The following is a 22,271-nucleotide window of genomic DNA, read 5'->3' as shown; positions in this document are numbered from 1 at the left end:
GTGTGTTGCTGGAGATGTTTCCTCCTTTTTACCCTTAGGTTCTGTTTCATTACAGTGTCTTTTATTCTTTTTAATACCTTTAATTAGCTGCTCAGAAGCCTTTTTAAGTGTGTGAGAGAAGTATTTAAATGTATGAATGTCAGCTAGGAGTCTCAATTTCTGCAGGTATTTTTACATTCATAAATAACCATATATATTTTGTACCTGTCATGAAGTACAGCTTGTTATTTGCTAGCAAAAGTTCATAATTAGGAGATCTGGGGTTCACCTCACCTAAAAACCTAGCCTTAGATTCTTTTATACTTCAGATGTTTTTCCTTTGGGTTGTTGGTTTTACAAATCTCACCGAATGTACTTGTTCGGGGTTGCTCAGCAATCCTGCCAGTCTTTAAACTGCCTGTCACTTATCGGAGACTATGCCAACAAAAATAAAAGTTAGTATACTTCTCTTTGAACCTGTGCACATTCTAAAGGCAACAAAGTAAATTAATTTATTCCAATAAATAAATACAGACAGTTCCTTGTTTTAATATTAAAATGCTCACAGACTATGTGACACCGTATTGTTGAGACAAATATTGTTCTATAAACTCTGTTAGCATTCCTTAATCTCTTCAGTGAGCAAATACAGCCAGTCTAATTCATAATCTCTATTTTCTTGTTTAAATCTCCACTTTTCCTAAACATGTACAAGGGGATAACACACCTGAGGATAATCAATCGATCCCCAACAATAAGCATAGATTACCTTCTCTCTAAAACTGAGCTACATAGCAGTGGTCTTCACAGAAAACACACAGTGTGGAATTTCAAACATGCAACAGCATTTCCTGCGCTGATATCCAATGACCAGCATTCACTGAAAAGGATGCCATTATTCAAAACAACCGACTGTAGCAGGACAACATTTCTAAGGAAATGAAAGGATGTGGCACACAAAATACTGAGAATCACGACACTGATATACCTCGCCTACAGGTAGGTAGATGTACCCCTCCCTGACAGGGATCAGGTACATCCCATGCTGCAAGCATGGCGTAATCCTGGGCTATGCATGGTTTGGCTTACAAAGCTGTCTGTTTAGCTTGCCAGCTGGCTATGAAACAGGAGCCCCGTGCGGCTTGCCACCTCAGCGAGGAGAATACGTGAAAACCTGGCTAGTCATCCAGCCACTTAGCTTTGGCTGATTGACAAACTGGCACAGCAAGAGGACAGGCCAAACAAATTTGACACATGAATTCAGGTGTGAAAAGAGACGAGAGACTGAAGGAGGAGTCTGAAATGCTGCAAGCATTTGATTTGATGCTGATAAATTTAAGCTACCTGTTCCCTAAATCCTAACTAGCACCAGAAACTTTGTATAGCCCAAGATCCTAAATTTCATACGGATACATCATCCTGAAAGTCCATCTGCTACACCACTTGTGTTTACTGCAATGAACAAAAAATGGGGTCTTAAATAATTTCCTTAAATGTTGAGATGTTCACAATTTAAGTTAAACATTCATTCAACAACCTGAACAAATGCCAGTTTATCTTCACTGTGTCTGTTCTTTGGATTGCATAAAAAACCCTATTATATCAGCCAGCCTAACTTTCTGTACGCCACAATATTTTCCACATAATTAAAAATTATCTCTGTCAGAAAGCTAAACTACCAATGTTTTGTACATTTGGTTTTGAAAAAGAGATGCCAGTCCATTTTTATTTGTAATCAACAGTAAACTAGGAAAAAAAGGTATTTAAATTGCACTCTAATAAGATACAGTAATTGGGTTTCTTTTGGGCTGAACTACAAATTAAATAAGAGAAGACATCAGTAATATATACACATAATAATGTTTACCTCCTGTTAAGCGTCTCATTAAACTGCAATCCCCAATTTGTAGTAAAAGTCAGATATGGAGCACATCAGCGTACGGACAGAAAGTAGCTACTCTTACATTTCAAAGAAAATGTACAGGAAAAGTGACCTGGCTTAATTTAACAATCTTTTTCTTTATTTGAGTTTGAGGATAAAAATTCTTATTAAGGAATTGACAATAGTGTTATTCGCCGTACTAACATACTATGTGCGGAGGTCATGACCCAATTTTCATGTGCTCCCTGTTCTTAACTTCGATTACACTTATGCTCAAGTCACCAAATTCAACTTCATAGCCTAGAGACGGTAAGTGAGCTGCCTCTTAAAATGGGATTTACTACCCTGTCTTATACAGACCACGACAAGCTGTCAAGCTTTTTAGATTTCTTGCCACCAAATGCCACCTTTTTTGCCTATGGCAAATTCATAGAATCTCATAGAATGGTTAGGGTTGGAAGGGACCTCAAAGATCATCTAGTTCCATCCCCCCTGCCATGGGCAGGGCACCCTCCACTACACCAGGATGCTCAATGCCTCATCCAACCTGGCCTTGAACACTTCCAGGGATGGGGCAGCCACAACTTCTCTGGGCAACCTGTTCCAGTGCCGCACTACTCTCAGAGGGAAGAATTTCTTCCTTAGATCTAAACTAAATCCACCTTCTTTCAGTTTAAAGGCATTGCGCCGTGTCCTGTCACTACACACCCTTGGAAAAAGTCCCTCTCCAGCTTTCCTGTAGGCCCCCTTTAAGTACTGGAAGGCTGCAATAAGATCACCCTGGAGTCTTCTCTTCTCCAGGCTGAACAGTCCCAACTCTCTCAGCTTGTCCTCATAGCAGAGGTGTTCCAGCCCTTGGATCATCTTCGTGGCCCTCCTCTGGATCCGCTCCAGCAGCTCCATGTCCTTCTTGTGTTGGGAACTCCAGAGCTGAACACAGTATTCCAGGTGGGGTCTCACGAGAGCAGAGTAGAGGGGCAGAATCACCTCCCTCGACCTGCTGGCCACACTTCTTTGGATGCAACCCAGGATACGGCTGGCTTTCGGGGCTGCCAGTGCACATTGCTGGCTCATGTTGAGCTTCTCATCCACCAGCACTCCCAAGTCCTTCTCCTCAGGGTTGCTCTCAATCCATTCTCTGCCTAGCCTGTACTTATGCTTGGGATTGCACCAACCTACGTGCAGGACCTTGCACTTGGCCTTATTGAAATCTCTCTTTAGCATTAATCCAGCAAACCTTCTGAACTACTATCCTTTCTATGACAGGGCAGTATTTCTGGAATGTTTAGAAAAGAAAAAAGCACATACATTCAAAGCCAGAAACCTACTGAAATACAACTCACAACATCGTCTTACTCCTTTCCTGAAGCATTCCAGCCTGCTCACCAATAGCACTTCTGCCATTAAGGTTTTTAAGCTGCTTGTCACAGTTGTAACAGATATGCTGTAGAAATCAAGAATTTGATATACTGCCTTTGAGATTAAAATGCTCTCCAGTTTGAGATTTAAATAGAATTAGGCAGTTCATATCACAGAATCACTAAATTAATAGCAAAATATGCAGATAAACTCTTAGTTATGAATTCTCCTTCTGCCATGACACCATTTATTTCTGAGGGATACAACTATTTTCTAATACTTCATTACACTGTACATCCGAGCTGTACTGTGTATCAGCATTTCAAAAAAGAACAACATAAAAGCGAAAATGAATATTCTTCAAAAAACCTGTCATATTTCTAAGAAACTAAATTATTTAGAATCATAGAATCATTTACTTGTAGTAGTACTCCATCTTAATGGCACAAATATATTCACAAAAATGTGGTAAATTAACAAAAACATATTATCATACTTACGGAATTTGCATATAGAGAGAGTTAGTAATTCTATTTATAAAGTAAATACCAAAATTCAGAATGGTTGCAAAGAAACCATACTCTTAGGGTTTATTTTCTGACCTAGGAGGATATCTTATATTGCAGGGCTATTGAAACTGTCAACCTTAGTTCACCTCCATAGCAAGAATGTGTTTTCCCAGTCTAAAAAGACCCCAGATATGATAACACTTGAATACATATCTGAAATAAAGTTCAGTTTACTGAAGGAAAGTAGATTTCTTTTTGTCTCTATGCAAGTTTAGTATCTCTTCTGAGGGGGAGAAAACCACATGAATGTAAAAAGAATGAAGTATGAAATTAATAATTCTGTGACATCAAGAGTTTGGAAACAGTGCAATAATTCAAACCAAGTTCATAGCAATTCTGTGACAGAAGGAATTAGTTCCTTCAGGATACAATCCTAGCCTTGGTTTCATTTGGTTTTATTCTTTCACAGAGATACCATAATAATTCAAAATGAGAAAATACACAGGCTAGGCAAAAAATTCAGAGCTTTTTATAACTTTTACTCTACCGGAAACACCTTGCAAGTATCTGCACCTTGTTCAATGAATTTGACAGGCTGGTTTTGTTCATGCCACTTAGCTTTAAATGAATCTTAATTTCTTCCTCTTGTGTAATAGCAGGGATCCAAAGGAACACATTAAATCTTCCATTACTGCCTCCTGGCAAAGATCTAGCAAATGAGATTCATTTTACAAGTATAGTCCATTTTATACATGTTATTATCTGAGCAGAAGCACTGAAATTTGCATAATTCTTGCATGGAGGGTTAAGAAAGGCAAGAAAGGTAAATCCAAATGTTTTCCCCATACTTTCATGAGTTAATACCCTCCAGGTATTTTAGTCCAGATCAAGACTAAACCAAAACTATTCACCATGATTTTCTAAATTTCAAGCCCAAAATACGATACTGAAGGAGAAACAGTTTCCTGATCCCTAATTTATAAGGAAATCTGATACCGAATTTCCTCTCATCTCATTTGTCCTCATCTGGTGACTCATTCTGGGCAGATGTTTGTGAATAAGAAACACCAGGTATTGCTCAAGGACTGGGTATTCTTAGGTTAATAAAAAGAGTAATTTAACAGTTCCTGACACTGAGGACTGCACATGTTCCTCTGAAGTACTAGCAGTCACTGCTATTCTATGGCGTGAGAGACAAACCCAGGGTATCAGATCACACTTAGCCACTCTGGCCTTGACTAAGTAGATGTCTTTTCAGCCCTGTTTTCTCTAATTGCAGTGTCTGTCCCTTTGTGTAGCTATACAAATTAGCAAATGGCTACAGTATACACAGTACTGTGAAAAGTTACTGATCTGATGCATTTGGGACTACATACTATTTACAAATATTTCTAGCAATTCTCTAACATCAAATAGTTATGGATATTTAGTACTGAAACGTACAGCCAAACTTGTCAAAGGCCACTTACACAGGAAAGTACAATTTTGCATCTTGCTATACTGTAACATCCTTAGATGCTTTGACTCAACGACCTCAAATGGTCTCTCCAGTTTCCTGAAATGCGAATGGTTGCCATACTAAATATGCTACATCAACACATATCCCACTCTGACTGAAACCAAAAACTAGGCTGTCAAGGGTAAACGCAGGAACAACATTAATGCTCTGGAGTATTACAGCTCTTACAAGATTACAATTGCTGACAATTTGTTACTGTACACAGAAAGGACTTTTGTAATTAACCCATCATAGTAAACATGGTATTTTATTGGAAATAGAGGTGTATATGTACGATTTATGCTCAGTTGTCAAGAGACTTGGAAAATCCCTTTAATGTAAGAATTCCCCTGGGCAAGTCATGATTTTGTGGAAAATCTGCTGCTAGCCATGAACAGCTGTTTTTCGAAACCTGCTCTAAGATTAATGTCACGCGAAGTACAGAAACCAAACCTCCTTAGCTTAATTTTGCTATTAGCAAAATTTCAAAATTGGTAACTAAACACAGCCTGAACACCATGCTCCTGGTCTGACGCTTCATTTTCCTGAATGACATGCAACAATTATACCTAGACATTCAGCAACAAAACATCTTTCCATACTTTAAAATTGGATCCCACAAGCAATCTGAAGTTACTTTTCATGATAGGATGTTGCTGTACTTTCAAGGTCTTAGCTATGGCTAAGAGAAGAGCCTAAAACTGGGGTTACAAGACCTTTCATAGTTACACCTGTAACCAACAGATACCCACAGAGGTAAAAAAGCTTCACGGCATTTACATTTAGGTGGCCAATGTTCCTATAGTCATCATATTTAAATCTCATACAAATTCTATCTTATAGGCATGAGGCATATCCTATTAACTTTTAGAAGTACTTGTTTTCTAACCAATATTTATAGTACTTAAAGCTATTTAGGAAGAATTCAAGGGGATATGTAGCATCCATAAATGGAACTATACAATTGTAACTTAATACAGAAAGTAAGAAGCTAACAAGTTAAATGCAAAAACCCTACTTGGACAAATGGTTACATCCCATGGGAATTAGTAGGAAGGTCAAAAAAAGAGTAAAGACGTATCTTCATGCATTCACATAGTACTACATATTATTATTAATACATAATACTACTGAAGTGACACATACCCCTTAACCATGAAAACACTGAGCACAGAAAGCTGCTTAAGCTTATAAAAGAAACATGTAGAAAAAATATAAATGTATCTCTCTCTCATGATGCTTTGCTCTGTGTTATTATAAATGTAATTTAAACTATTATTATTTCCATTTCATGTATCAGTGGTGTCTGGGTGGCAAAAATAAGAAATCTTCAATGCAGGGGTTAACTTACATTCCTCTTCCTTTGGATCGAGTTGTGTAACACTGACAGATAAGCGATCTACACGTTCTTGTAAGGAGTTGACTCTAAATGAGAAACTGTGTGCTTCATTGAAAAGTTCACCAAATATATCTTCAGCGTATTTACCTGAAACAGGAAAGAAAAAAAAAAATCAAGCATACCACAAGACAGCCAAATGAGTTTGCTTTGAAAAAGACTTCTAACTATTTGGTGCAAGTAAATCTAAGATGCATGAGTATCACTTGTAACAACTTGTATGTACTGACCTCATTAAAAATGCTTTGGAAAAGTAAATAAAAGTTAAATATTTAATTTGTAATTTATTAATCTGAAATTAAATTACTTAATAATTGCAGGACAGATACTCGTCTGGTATAAACTGATTTAACTGTGCCGATATGCAAGGAAGTATACTTTTAATTTCTTAGATATGTATAAAAGGATGATCTCCAGCACCTGAAGCTGCTCCTATATGAGCAGTAACTAATCTTTCCAAGTGAAACTAATCTCAACATTTCTCAAAATGAAGTACAGTTTCAACTCTTACTGTTCAGAAGACCTTTCAAAAATGGCATATCAGATATTTATATCTAGGTTAATTAGAACCAGTCTATTTAAAAACACACACTAAAATAGTAAATTCTATGTTTCCCTTCTACAGACGGAAAATTCCATGTAGTGCTTCTCATGCACCCTGGACTCAACTTGAGTAGTCTGCCAATGCCACTGAAAAAAACCACCAGACTGCCTAACAAAATTTGTAGTCACATTTCTGAAACACCACGTGACAGCTTTTAAAACTTTCTACCGTATTGTAGTATGTAATTTGCATGCTGTTTGCGCACTTACATTGGTTTTGGAAGTATAAATCTCACAAATTTCTATCTGTTTGCACACAAGCTCTGACAGGTACCATAGAAAAGTATAGTTATGAAAACTTTACCTTTGGTGCACAATAAATCTGGAAGTATACATAAAAATGAAGACACTTCTAAATAAAGACATCAGAAGGACAAAAATGAAATCCCTACAGATACTGTGGAAACTACTTAAAGACACTAGGTGGTAAGCATGTTGTGGTTTAATCCGGCAGGCAAATAAACGCCACACAGCTGCTTGCTCAGCCTCCCCCACCCCTGGGGAACAGGAAAGAGAATTAAAGGGGAAAAGGGAAAGAGACCCGTGGGTTGACATAAGAACAACTTAATAATAACAATAATATAAAATTACAAGTAATAATGATAAAATAATAATGAATATCTATCTTAAAAAATATATACAAACAAGTGATGCACAGTGTAATTGCTCACCACCTGGTGACCAAGGCTTGTCCCATCCCGGCAAACAATTCCAAAACAGGTAAGTCCCGACACCACAACCCCAGACAAGTAAGAGGCCCGAAAAGAGAGCAAGAGAGAGACAGAACTCCGAGAGACCAAAAGTCCAAAAGAGAGACCATGGAAAAGAATTTATGGAAGAGCAAGAGCTTCTTCCTGGTCAACCCTCATCCTTATATATTGGCCATGACGCTGCATGATACGGAATACTCCGTTGGCCACTCTGGCCCTCAATCCTAAATCTAAGTTCAAATCATAAGAGGAGTTGCGGACCCTCTGTCCCGGCCATGCTCCTCCTATCCTGTTGTGCTCCTGCACACTGGCAAGAACACAGGAAGCTGAAAGGTCCTTGAGGTCTCAGTACCAACTATAAACATCAGTGTGCTGTCAACATTCTTCGCATAACAAATCCCACAGTAAATCCAAAACACAGAGCTCTTCTAGCTGCTGAAAAGAAAAACTGTCCCAGTCAAAACCAGGACAAAGCACAAGGCCAGTAGACACCATTTATTAAGATGTAGGTAATGGCAAGAGAATATCAGCACGACTATAAACAATAGAATATAAAAGGGGATATCAGAAGAAATGTACAAATGAAGAAACTAGAAAGGATCATAAATTCTGGCATATCAAACGTAGAAACAAAAACTAGCCTGAGGAACAACGAGCAAACTAATAACAAATATTCCTTCAATGACATGAGCAGCAAGAAAGCCTGACAGGGAGTCTGTAGAGCCAACTGGTAATGAAGATAGAAAGGAGTACTCAGAGAAGACAAGATCACTATGGAGAAGCTAAATCAACACTTTCCACTGGTGTTCAGTGAAAGGAACTGGAGAGACCCTCATGCCAGAACTCTTTGTGGGAAGCTCAAAGAAACTATATAAAAATTACAAAACTAAATAGACAAAATTAACACTAAAATATTAGTAACAATTTGTAAATCTCCTTAATACACACTGAAAGGTGGTGAGCACAAGAGGAAGTTTCACAATTTTTTTCATGCAACATCTTGAGAGGTATGGGCCTGTGAGCCTGACATCCAGACAAATTAATACAAATCATTATGAAGAACTGAATTGACAGACACCTGGGTGACTTGTTGGAGAAGAGACAACACAGCTTTTGTAAAGTCAAATCTCTGAAAAGTTTAGAAACACATGTATGGAGAGCTATGACCTAGTTAGATTTCCAAGAGCGTTTTGAAAGTCTCTAATCAAAGCTTTTAAGGAAAACTTAACAGCCGGGGCATAAAAAGAAAAGACAAAGCATGAATAAATAATTCCTCAAAAGGTACAAAACCGAATACGAGTAAATAACTGGTCTTCACTGTTGAGAAAGGTGAGTTTTCATAGGTTTCTGTACTGGGACCTATGCTATTCAAGGTATCTGTAAATGACTTGAAAAAAAATGAAATTAGAGTTTGCCAATGATACTAAGTCATCAAAAAGAAATGCACTGAGCACTAGTAAATACACAGAAACCCCAGCTGGTTGAGGAGGCTTCCATGCTGGAAAGTTGGGGGCTGGGAGATTAGTAGGAGTATCATACATGTTTGCCCTGCTTTCATTACTGGAGCACCTGCTATTAGCCACAGTGAGAAGCAGATCAAAGGTGCAGCTGTTAGAACTTTTGTCTTTAAGTACCAGTCCATAGTAAAATAGAAGTGGAAAGTTAGTGAAGTCTACTTAGCTGGCAACTCACCTAACATAAGACTTTCTAATATATGTCTTGAAACTCTGAAAAATTTATGTTCTTTAATCTGTATCTGAAGCAAGTGAAATTACTTTAAAAATGTGATCCACTAAGAGTAAGATTACTAAACTTTTAATACACATTTGCTACAAATTTAATGTATTTCAGATAATATTCAGATATATTATTCAATTTAATTAGACAAGTCACATAGTATTCAGAGACACGCAAATTAAAATTAAAATCAAGTGTAAAATTTAATGTATAGAATAAAAAGTAAATTGCAGGGCTCTCAAATCCAACTAATATCAAATTTTAAGACTAAGTTTGTTTTATCTGTATCATTTCATCAGGCTTGCAATTCACCCACCTCATTAACCAGTTCCAATCGCAAATAATCTGTCTCAAAAATCTTTCCATTATGCTGCATACAGCCTCACGCGTATGGCACAGAATAATTTGTCTACGCTTACGAACACTAATCCTCAAATGGGAAACACATTAAAACCAACCTGTCGCGTTTGAAGTGGCACGCCAACCATGTCTCTACCTACATGCCTGTTGGCAGTCTCTATTTAGCCTGAAGTATATTTAACTAAATGCTTTTTCAAGCAAAGCAAAACGTTTGCTTTCAGTGAAATGTACAGCTTCAGTTCAAAAGAATGCTATGTGTGAATGCATACATATGTATACAACATTTATAATCCAGTATTTGTTTATGTTGCTGTCTCTGTGTGTATTCTACAGAAACATATCTTCAGTTTTGCATGGATTACAAAAGATATGATTACAGGTGATAACACTGAACAAAGTGTCACAAACTCAAATAAATAAATAAAAAAGTATGAGAAAAAATACATTAGTAAACAACACTGATTTCATTCCCCTTAATTTGTGGGTAATATGTTAGAAGAGTAAAATTAATTCCATTATCATAGAATCATAGAATGGTTAGGGTTGGAAGGGACCTCGAAGACCATCTAGTTGATGGGTGATAGAACAAGAGGAAATGGGTATAAGCTTAGTCAGGGGAGATTCAGGTTGGATGTTAGGAAGTATTTCTTCTCTGAAAGGGTTGTCAGCCACTGGAATAGGCTGCCCAGGGAGGTGGTTGAGTCCCCATCCCTGGATGTGTTTAAGAATAGGGTGGATGATCTACTTAGCGATATGGTTTAATGGCGATTAGGGATGGTTGGACTCGATGATCTCTGAGGTCTTTTCCAACCTAGAAATCTATGAATCTATGAAGGGACACTAAGGTAAAAGAAAGGTTGTTTTTGTCTTGTTCTGGGGAACTAGGCAGATATCAGATGAACTGAAGGCAACACCACATAACGTTCTGAATCTCATTTCAGTCTAATTAAACCAAGTCTGGCAAAGAGATGCCTTGTAAATCTTATATGTTGTGTTGTACAAATTCCTAGAACTGCACTAACACGCTGCAGGATCAGGGCATAAATTAGCAGTCCCTGCAAAACTTCAGTCCGTAAATTCACCTGAACTACCGCATTCTCGGTGCTGTGTCCATTAGCAAACCCTAAGGAAAGGGCATTTAAATTAATCATTTTACACCACTAGATCAGTTACCATGAGATTTAGTTACAGGCTCTCAGACAAGGAGTGGGACACAAGTCCTAACGCAGGACTCGTGGAAGAAGCCACTTCTTTACTATCCTTTTTCATTTTTAAAGAAAGAGTTCCAAAAACCCTTCAACAGCATCTAAAGCTGAAACAGCATCCTGCAGATCAGTTATGGCATCAGCAGCCTCTAGTAACCATGGTCTGAATTTTAAGTAGCTACTTGGATAAATAAATTGAGCACCTAACGTGCTCAATGCCATAAAACAACATCATTTTTGGAAATTCAAGAAGATGACTCAGGCCAAAGTGAGATGTATCAAGTGGGACAATCAAAATGAGACAGCTGTTCAATGATGTTAAAAGTATTAATCTTAATTAATTCAGCCTTAACTACTCTGTTAAATTTCTGGAGCTCAGCAGAGGAGGGAGGTGGCAGGATTAATGTGCAGAAAAAAAATCTAATCCAACATACTTACTATTGGGATTAAATTATAAACATATTTAACATATTAAATATGTCATGACATTATTAAATGCAATGTATAATGAGATGTTATATAATTACATTTCATATTATTAAACGTTATTTTAAAATTGAAGTAGTAAATATATAGATATATTGAAACATATAAACCTCAAAATATTACTACCGTTTAAAAATACAGGTTTGGCAATTTGATTTTTTAAAAAGATGTAGAAATTGATAGAATATCAGAAAGAATAAGCTAAGAACTCAGTCTGTTACCAACCTATATGCCATCATTGCTTGATTTCTATTATTTCAATCCCATTCGCACACTAAATAATATTTTTGTCCAGTACATTTTCTAAAAAATAAAGCCATAGAACAAAAGTAGCTGTAAAACCTGTCTCATGTCCTACTGCACAATCCCTTCCTAATATACTTACACTATGCAAAATTACGTTATTCACTACTGAATAGTTCTTTCCTACACCACTGTCCTGGTTTTGCCTGGGACAGAGTTAGTTCTTCTTTCCAGCGGTGAGAACAGAGCTGTGTTTTGGATTTAGTATGGGATTTGTTATGAGAAGAATATTGATAGCACACTGATGTTTATAGTTGGTGCTGAGACATCGAGAACCTTTCAGCTTCCTGTGCTTTTGCCAGTGTGTAGGAGCACAACAGGCTGGAGGCGAAGGGCCCACAACTCCCACTTTGAAGTTAGATTTAGGATTGAGGGCCAAATTGGTCAATGGAGTATTCCATATCACATAATGTCATGCCCAGTATATAGGCGAGGGTTGACTGGGAAGTTCGAATCTCTCTCTGTTGGAAGAATCTCTCAGTCTCTTCTCAAACATTCAGTCTCTCTCTCCTGCCCGCCCCCCCGGGGCCTCTCACTCATCTGGGATTGCAGTGTTGGGACTTACCTGTTTCAGGATCGCTTGCTGGGACAGGACAGGTGTTTGTCACCAGGTGGTAATTACACTATGCATCACTTATCTGAATATATCATTATCATTTCTGTATATATGCATATATCTTTATTTTGTTATTGCCTTTATTATTATTATTATTATTGAATTATTATTATTAAATTGTTCTTATCTCAACCCATGAGTCTCCTTCCCTTTTCCCCTTTAATTCGATTCCCTATTCCCCATGGGGTGGGAAGGGTAAGCAAGTGGCTGCGTGGCACTTAGTTGTTGGCCAGGTTAAACAGCCAAACAATATAGTGTATATATTAGAAAATAATCTTTCATGATAATTAGTTACATAAGCTGCTAGAAATATATAACCAGGGTCCCTTTATAAAGCAAAACAAGAAAAGTAATTCTAAGTCTATAACACATTTTTCCTCCTCTGCTAATTCTGACACATAATTTAACATATCCATTGCCTGTTGATTCAGCTTCAGATCATCGCTACATTAATTTTATATAATTGAATGTTTTAGCAAAAATCAAGGTATATCAGGAGTTCCACTTGAAACACTAGGCTTGTTTCTCATCAGGATCATTTCAATCTCACAGCTCAGTGACTAGGAGACAGACTAAAAGCTAGGAGATTGAACTGTCTCCCAGGCTTGGACAGAAGAACCTTGGTAGATCCTTGAGAATTTTAGTGGCTATGGCTGAGAGCTCTGAAAAACGATGTACTAAATATAGCTCAGCAATGCTAATTATCATTATGAAGATGTACGGGCAGACCACAAGGACTGGATTTAAGGGCTGCAACAGGAACATAAGAGTACTGAAGAGACAACTTAGTTCCTTTAACCAGCAAAATTGAACCAGGTATTTATCTGACAACCTGGATATCAAAAGTATCAAATGAACTCTGGTAAAGGCCGGCTCTGGAGCAGGTCTGATGCTTTACATTGACATCCAAGAAGAAAAAGTCAGCCTTTGAAAACCTCCAGTAATGGAGATCTGAGATATCATTTCCTGTCTCCCACTGAGGACACCATCAAGTAAACTGGCTGAGATTATCCATTAAATACTCAGACATCTGTGAAAGAGACTGCTGAGAGCTGAACATGATATTGAAGGCACCAGTCCTGAATGTCGTTTCACAGGGAAGTCTTGCTCTTCCTTTTATTATTTAATATCACCTGGATTCACTACTCCACGTAGGCAAGGAATTAATGACACATAAGACTTTGTTCTGCTAACACACAGTTGTTTTTAATGAGAAATTAACTAGCAGATCTGGGTCGTGGCAATCCCAGGCATAAATACAGACTGGGTGGTGATTGGATCGAGAGCAGCCCTGAGGAGAAGGACTTGGGAGTACTGGTGGACGAGAAGCTCAATATGAGCTGGCAATGTGCTCTTGCGGCCCAGAAGGCCAACCGCGTCCTGGGCTGCATCAAGAGGAGTGTGGCCAGCAGGTCGAGGGAGGTGATTCTCCCCCTCTACTCTGCCCTTGTGAGACCTCACTTGGAGTACTGCGTCCAGTTCTGGAGCCCCCAACATAAGAAGGACATGGACCAGTTGGAGAGGGTCCAGAGGAGGGCCACGAAGATGATAAGAGGGCTGGAGCACCTTTCCTATGAGGACAGGCTGAAAGAGTTGGGGCTGTTCAGCCTGGAGAAGAGGAGGCTCCGGGGTGACCTTATAGCGGTCTTCCAGTACCTCAAGGGGGCCTACAGGAAAGATGGGGAGAGGCTGTTCAGGAGGGCCAGTTATGATAGGACAAGGGGTAATGGTTTTAAAATAGAGGGAGGTAGGTTCAGGTTGGATATTAGGAAAAAATTTTTTACTATGAGAGTGGTAGAACACTGGAACAGGTTGCCCAGAGAGGTGGTGGATGCTCCATCCCTGGAGACGTTCAAGGCCAGGTTGGACAAGGCCCTGAGCAACCTGATCTAGTTGGAGATATCCCTGTTCCTTGCAGGGGGGTTGGACTAGATGACCTTTGAAGGTCCCTTCCAGCCCTAACCATTCTATGATTCTATGATTCTAGATGTGCTGCAGCCCTCGGATCATCTTTGTGGCCCTCCTCTGGACCCCATCCCTCGAAGTGTTTAAGGCCAGGTTGGATGAGGCTTTGGGCAACCCGGCGTAGTGGAGGGTGTCCCTGCCTATGGCAGGGGGGGTGGAACTAGATGATCTTTGAGGTCCCTTCTAACCTGAACCATTCTATGATTCTAAGTCATCTAGTCCAACACCCTGCTCAATGTAGATCAAATTAGATCCAGTTGCTGACTGAGTCAGTGTCGCTCACCATTTTTTTTGTTTTCACAAAGGCTTTATGGGTGAGCAGAGACCCAGCCCATTCATCCAACTCCAGCACGCTTCCCTCCCGCGAATACCACGTTGGGGCTTGCGGCTTTACCTTCTTCTCCGAAGGACTCTCGCTCGAGCTCCCGGCTCCGGCTCTGGCTCCGGCTCTTTTGGCTCGGGCTCTCAGCTCGGCGAGGGAGTCGGGGCTTCCCAGGGTCTCATGGATGTATCACGTCGGGGTCACCCATTGTTGCTCACCAGCCTGGGCTGCAGCACCAAGGACGCTGTTGCATCCTCCACAGCCAGGAGGAAATGGCCTGCCTCTTGTAGGCAGGGTCGGTACCTTGAGTTGAGTAGTTAATTAGTTCATTATCTCAACTCAGTCCAGCTGGGTAAGAATGATTGGTGCCATAAGTCAGCAATGTGCCCTTGTGGCCAAGAAGGCCAATGGCATCCTGGGGTGTATTAGAAGGGGTGTGGTTAGTGGGTCAAAAGAGGTTCTCCTCCCCCTCTACTCTGCCCTGGTGAAGCCGCATCTGGAATATTGTGTCCAGTTCTGGGCCCCTCAGTTCAAGAAGGACAAGGAACTGCTTGAGAGAGTCCAGCACAGGGCCACAAAGATGATTAAGGGAGTGGAGCATCTCCCTTATGAGGAAAGGCTGAGGGAGCTGGGTCTCTTTAGCTTGCAGAAGAGGAGACTGAGGGGGGACCTCATTAATGTTTATTAAGGTAACAACACTGGAACAGGCTGCCCAGAGAGGTTGTGGCGTCTCCTTCTCTGGAGATGTTCAAAACCCACCTGGACACGTTCTTGTGTGATCTGATCTAGGTGGTCCTGCTCCGGCAGGGGGATTGGACTAGATGATCATTTGAGGTCCCTTCCAATCCCTAACATTCTGTGATTCTGTAATCCAGTCAAGTTATTAATATCTCCAAGAATGGAGATCTAATCACATACATGACAAAACCCTACACTTAGCTTCTCTAAATAATGTTTTTCGGTAACATTTAAAGCACTGGAGGCTCACGTTTTTTGTCCATATCATATCAGAAGAAAGATGAAGAATGGTTGGTCTTGAGAGTCATAATGGCAGGAGATTAATCCTCCATTTGAGGGCCAGTAACTGAAAAATCTTAAGAGGCAGAAATGACTACGTGCTAATCAGGTCAAAGACCTTTCATTTAAATTGGCATAACTTTACTGTCAGAAGCAAAAGTAGCTTTAGTTTCAAGGAAATGAAACCCTACCAGAGCCCTCAGCTTCCAATCTCAGAACAAAGTCTCATTTCGTCTAGAACTTAAAGGCTGATTCTCAAACATACATATTATCCACAGGCAACAAAAACCGAAGGACTGCAGAGAAGCTGGTTGCCAGGGGACTGCTGTGAAACCATGCCTGCTGGCTGTGACTCACAGGCAGCTACTAAAATTTATCTGCATGTCAGCAGGTCTTGCTGTACACTGGTAACAGCGACACACCAAGTGAAGACTGGTTATTTGGGTTTAAGAATGTGGGAGACAACATTCCTACCCCAGAACTCTCAAATCTTTTTGAACGTGTACTAGCACAAACAGGCAGAAAAGCTAAAAGAATTCTGGAACAAAATACTTTCATACGTACTCATACCTCTGTAAAACGATCTCCATTTTTATAGAGCAATCCTTAATGTTGCTGAAAAATAAGGAATATTTTGCAAAACATGTTCTGTTTAATTGCAGGGAAAAATGTGGGGTTTTTGTTGAAAACATACACAGTACAAAAGAAAAACTTACAGGTTAAAGAATTAAATCAGTAGATTGCATGAAACTCAGAAAAAGAATATTTGTCTTTCAGTAATTCAGTTGGTATAAACACTACTTACAAACATCATGATGTTATTTGGAGGGAAGAACAAAGGGTTGTAGTAACAGGTTCTGCTCATCCGTGTTTAACTTATAAAAAAATTCTGAGTGACCTATTCTGGGCTTGCTATGCATTCTCCCTCCTCTTTTACCTTCCTTGTCATTTCCAGCACTGCATGCCTTTTTGACCACCGGTGAGTCACGAGTTCATGACAGAAACTCCTCTCAAGTGAAAGCAGCTAATTTAGGGTGCATCCTTATGTACACACGTTTCATGAAGAAACACATTCCTTTTACAGAAGAGGAGATTACATAATTATGGTTACATTCCCTTGAAAACATCTCTCTAACTGTGCTATAGATTAGGCAAGCCATGTAACAAATGTGGGAGCATTCAATGGATATTCTTCAATACTTTTTTTCCTTCCTTAAGTGAGTTCCTTCTGTTCTTACATTGCTTCATCCTGACCCCTTCCTGAACAGTTGTATACACAATGTCAGGCATAAGGTGTGTACACCAAGAAAACATAGCAAAGACAGGCGAATCTCAATAGGTAAGCAATGAGATCATGATGTTGAGTTAGAAGTTGGTGCTCTTTAAAACAGAAAAACAAAGTGATTTGTTGGCTTTTTACAGTCAAATTAAACTTCCAAATGAAAATATCAAACATAGATTTGTAAATGCATCCTAATCTGATATGCTCTCAGTTCACTGAAAAGAATTTAAATAGTTACTTTCCTTGCTGTTGCAGCAGCTATACTAATAATGTTCTTATTTATGTGCTGTAAGCATTCCTGTCTCAATTGCATAATTCAGCATCCTCAATTAGAGTCTTCAACCTAATAGCACTCCAACAGCTTTGAAAAGCTTCCAAAACAAGAGTCACCATACAGTACACCATCAAAGCAATAACTAAATCAATCTAATTAACAAATTAGGCTGCATCACCTATGACCCTAAGATACTGATGGAGCTGAAAGGCTTTTCACATTGCAGACGTATACACACGCACATTTTAGTATTTAATGTGTTAGTAGTCTGGAAAATACTAATGTCCTAGTGGTTAAAAAGCACCTGTAGTATTGGAAATTCAAAATGCTATCATGCTGGTTCATCTGACAACTTTTTAAAGTTGCTGTAACTTAAAGAAAAAACAACCCAGAAACCAGCCTTTTCAGAAAAACTCCTTCAGAGCTCTAGAGCTTGAGAAGTATTCACTCCTCTCAAATGCAGGGAAAAACTGCTGACAGAAGGGAGAAGAAAGAAATATATTTAGCTCTTTCAAATACTATGTAATAATTACATTTCTGGGTTTATTATTTTAAAAGACAGCTATTTTTTTTTCTGAATAATCACAAGATGACCAAGGGTTTACGATAATTAAGCAACCAGTGATATATTCTTCAGTGTGTTATATATCCTAGTCAAGAATTGCTCTAAGGTTAGCAATCACTGACTTCATTAACTACGAGACATCTTTTTCTGTCATGTTCGATTGGTAAGAGAAATATATGGCTGAACAGTTTTAAGACATACTGCTGTAAAAATTCCTAGCTTGCTTTCACAGAAGTCCATGCTAGTCAGTAGCCACAATAGAAGTACATTTGAGGCTCAGAGAATTTGAAAAGGTGTTTCTACTTCAACCACAAAAACTATGACCGTAACATGTATTAGTTATACATACAGCTATTAGGATGAAGTACTTACTTAGGCTACTCAGTTGCCTGATTATATTTGCCAAGGAGATATTGGTGACGCATTCCAGTTCATTCTTGATACCTCGGGGCAGAGCCGTGTGGCACAAGTGCCTGGGATCTATGTTTCTTTTTACCAGCGGCATTCTGAAACGTATCAGAGGACCAGCAAACCTATAAAGAAAGGAGACAAAACACTGTTATAAGTTCAATTATATCTTAAATTCAGATTATGTCTAAAGTTAAATTGACTAATCCTAACAAGATAAAAATACTTCCATAGTACTGATGGAATTCATTGCTCTGTGAGTACATAAATCTTTTCTTCTTTGCCCAGTGAAAGACTATTTAATTCTCTCTCTTTAAACCTTTACCTGACTCAGATGCCAGTGAAATGGCAAATAATTTTTTACAGTTCATGCTTTTTTCTTTTTCTCCCTGAAAAAAAAAAAGACAGAAAAATATCTGCGGTACAAAAACATTAAAGAATGATTTCCTTCTTGATGGACTTCTTCCTTATTCAGGCCAGGCAATCCAACAACAAATTCCCCTTATTATGAGGTCAAAGTCAAACTAGTTGCCTATTCCACCTGAAAGGTAGACACGATCCATTAATTATGTAATGTCATGTTACTAGCAGGAGTCACCCTTCTAGTCTAAACACCACTTCTAAATCATAACTCATCAAGGTAAGAAAAGGGAAGATGTTTCCCTTCCACCTTCACTGCTACTGGCAACAAATTCAGCTAAGAATGCACCTTCCAAACACAAAAGTCTCCTCAGTAAACTTGTAGCACGAAGTCCTCTACGACTCAGAAATCCTACCCCTCCACACCTTTCCAAATCCACATGTTAAATTAATCAAGAGTCTTCATTAGTTCTGCAGACAGCATAAGAATCATCCCAGGCTGTGAATCCCAGGCGTGTAATTTTCTGCACCCACGGTACTGACTGGAAAGAGTTTCCCAGGGGGCAAGTTATGTCTCTCATCTTATTAGTGCTGCTTGTTAAGATCTGTCTACTAAAACTTTTCTTCATGAAAAGTGGATTCCCAAAAATTCTGTAATTTTTCCATCATCTGCCATGTAAAACTCCGAATGACCAATGCGAAACTCCCATTTGAGATGCAGAGAATGGATACGCTTGGTATTGCTGTAACTTAGTCTCCCTTCCCATTGCAGAAGAGATCACATTTTCTCCAGACAGCAATGCAGACGAGTTTTCCACAACACAACCTGCAGTCCTAGTCCCTCAACTGGACAGCCTGCCACAGCTTCATCCGTCCTCTGCTTAGAAGCTTTATCCCAAAATGTTCCCAAGATGCAGCTAGGGCATGTCACAGAATGCATCTTCCCTACAGTATATATTCAGTCACTGTTAGCTTTACTTGGTCACAACGAAGAGATTTTTTGCATAAGAGTAACACAAGGCCATGGTGGTAGAGCTGGAATTTTGCTGACTTAGAATGGCATAGGGAATTAAAAGAGTCAAAGACGACTGTAATAGAGTACTTTCACAGACTGCTTAGATTTCTCCTTGTCACTTTTCCTGGGAGTATATTCCTTCACTGAAGCCAGGGCTCGTAGCTGAGGGACCCAGGCAGAATCTTTAAGTCTACCAAAGAAATACCTCTGTGTTTCCAGGATCTGATCAGACTTCATTGCATTTAACACCATGTCTACTGCCCTTATTTTCCTGAGAGAACAATGAAAAATATTTTATGCTTTTGAGGGATAAAACCCAACAAAAATAATTTTTCTAGTCACTGGCTTGAGGGAAAGATTATACAGTTCTTAACATTTCTAATTTACTTTCTCAATATTAACAATAAAAATCATGGAAATGTGCATGGGACACATGTAAGATTATAAGAACAGATTTTTATTTTCTAGGAATATCCCAAATCTTTCTAGACCCTAAATACCTAAGTATTTAAAAGCTAGCTGCTACATACAAGCTAAATGAAATAAAAAGTGCAAATATGTCCACTGTCTTAGACAGAAGCAATGAGAAAGCATTTCTAGTTAAAGTGAGACTTTGTACCTGCTGGTACAAGACACAGGTACAGCATGAAGCAAGAGAGATCAAACGGGTCCCACCAGCAGAGCTTCTGCTGTCTTAGGAGACAGTGACAGGCCCCTGAAAAACCCCTTAACTACAGGTTCATTATCCCCAACTGGAAATAAAGGAACCATTCTGTCACTGTCAAAGAAACACAACAAATGACACTTGAGCAATGTTCTACAGAAGCAATTAAATATTAATTCCAGAGTTAAGCCCTTTCTTGATTACTGCTTTAATGATACTGTTGTATAAACAGCACAGTAGACAAGTCTGTAAAAGAGGTCCAAAGAAGTATATAAAGAAACGTTTTCACAGAAAAAGTAAAAATCTACATATAAAAGAAACTGAAATAGTCCTTTTTTCTATCTATCTAACATAGATCTAGGTTAGAAAGGTTAAAAAAATCTGCAAATAACAAGCATAAAACCATTTGATGGCTACCCCACTTTTTCTTTTATCTTACACTATCAGGGTGTTAGTGATGATATTGCTGTCCCTCCTTGATTTTCTATCATTCATAAAAAAACTTGCCCAATTTATAGCATGTATAGATCACAAAGCTTCAGATGCTAAAGCATCAGATTCTTTAGAAAACTGTGTGTAATAGCAACTAAAAAAAAAAATCTTAAAAGTAATTGCAGCTAACTGCTAGCCAGATTTTAAGTAACAGCGTTTGAGTGTGTACTGCCCTTTACTGATCTGATTTGTTTCTCGGAGAGAACACTTAACAAAATAGCTGAAAAGATGTAGTATTGACCCAAACATTTTCTCCAGCAGACATAAAAAGATGCTGCACAAGCGAAGATTAAGCCAGAACTCCCTGGACCTCAAAATGTACAACTCTGAACTTGAAGAAAAGTCAGTTTAAGACACTGGAAATTTTCTTGCATTTACCTCTCTAGAATTTACAGAAAATCTACTCTTTAACCTTTTTTTTTCTCCCCAAAACCCCACAAACACCTTTCTCTAATATCTGAGTAACTCAGCTGTGGCTGTCCTACCCAAAGATACAATATAACAAGAAAAGGTAGCAGAAGGAACAGTTAAGTATGGTAAAAAGTATAGTTTTAAAACAAGAATAAACTTGGAAAGGAAACAAACTGACACCTTCCAAATTATGCATCACCTTTGAAAACTCTGCAAAGTCTATACAAAGAATATTTCCCCATTTCCCACAGAAACAAGAACAAGGAGGCAGCCAAGGAAAATACCACTCAAACATGCTTACAACAAAGGAGAAGTCATTTCACACAATGTTTAATAAATCATGGAACTCATTGCCACAGGATGCCGTATACAACAAAAATACCTGCCGGTAATTTGTCCACCACGGACCACATATTCTTTGTTGCAACCACTAGAAGATCTTGATGATTCCTCCCCGATGGTACTCAGCACGGGGTGCCCTCGCTCACGAAACACGTGTGCAACAGCAAACTGAATTTACCATACCCAAACAATTTCTTCACTGCTATAAAAGATGTCTTTCCTAATTCAGTTCTTACCTAGAAAGCTGAAAAAATTTTGAAATCACTTTATGTATTATGCAGCTTTAGACTTCAAAAGAGGAAAAAACAAAAAAGGCATTGTCACAACCCAATGTATCATTTAGGTTCAAAGCAAAAAAAAACCTCAAGCACACTCCCCACTCCCAAACCATACTTTACCCAAGCCACTCAGGCAGCAAAGGAAAAACTCATTCCTAGATCATAAAATCCTGATAGCATGTTGCTCCCAAGTAAGCCCTGGAAACTGTTCACAACCCCAAACCAGCAGACGA

General features: G+C 38.9%; 1 protein-coding gene across 1 annotated transcript in view; it reads right to left on the bottom strand.

Annotated features, from left to right (window-relative positions):
* The window catches only part of WASF1 (WASP family member 1), a 28,205-nt gene extending 9,632 nt beyond the window's left edge, over positions 1-18,573 (bottom strand). The window contains exons 1-2 of the mRNA XM_086608118.1: positions 18,441-18,573; positions 6,579-6,713 (exon numbers count right to left, since the gene is read on the bottom strand). Coding sequence (XP_086464244.1) covers positions 6,579-6,713; positions 18,441-18,573 — 268 coding nt within the window. The remainder of the gene's footprint in view (positions 1-6,578; positions 6,714-18,440) is intronic.
* Positions 18,574-22,271: the final 3,698 nt, after the last annotated feature.

The sequence above is a fragment of the Tauraco erythrolophus genome, chromosome 2 (genome assembly GCF_009769465.1).
Source record: "Tauraco erythrolophus isolate bTauEry1 chromosome 2, bTauEry1.pri, whole genome shotgun sequence".
Classification (NCBI taxonomy): domain Eukaryota; kingdom Metazoa; phylum Chordata; class Aves; order Musophagiformes; family Musophagidae; genus Tauraco; species Tauraco erythrolophus.
This window is presented reverse-complemented; position numbering and strand designations above follow the sequence as displayed.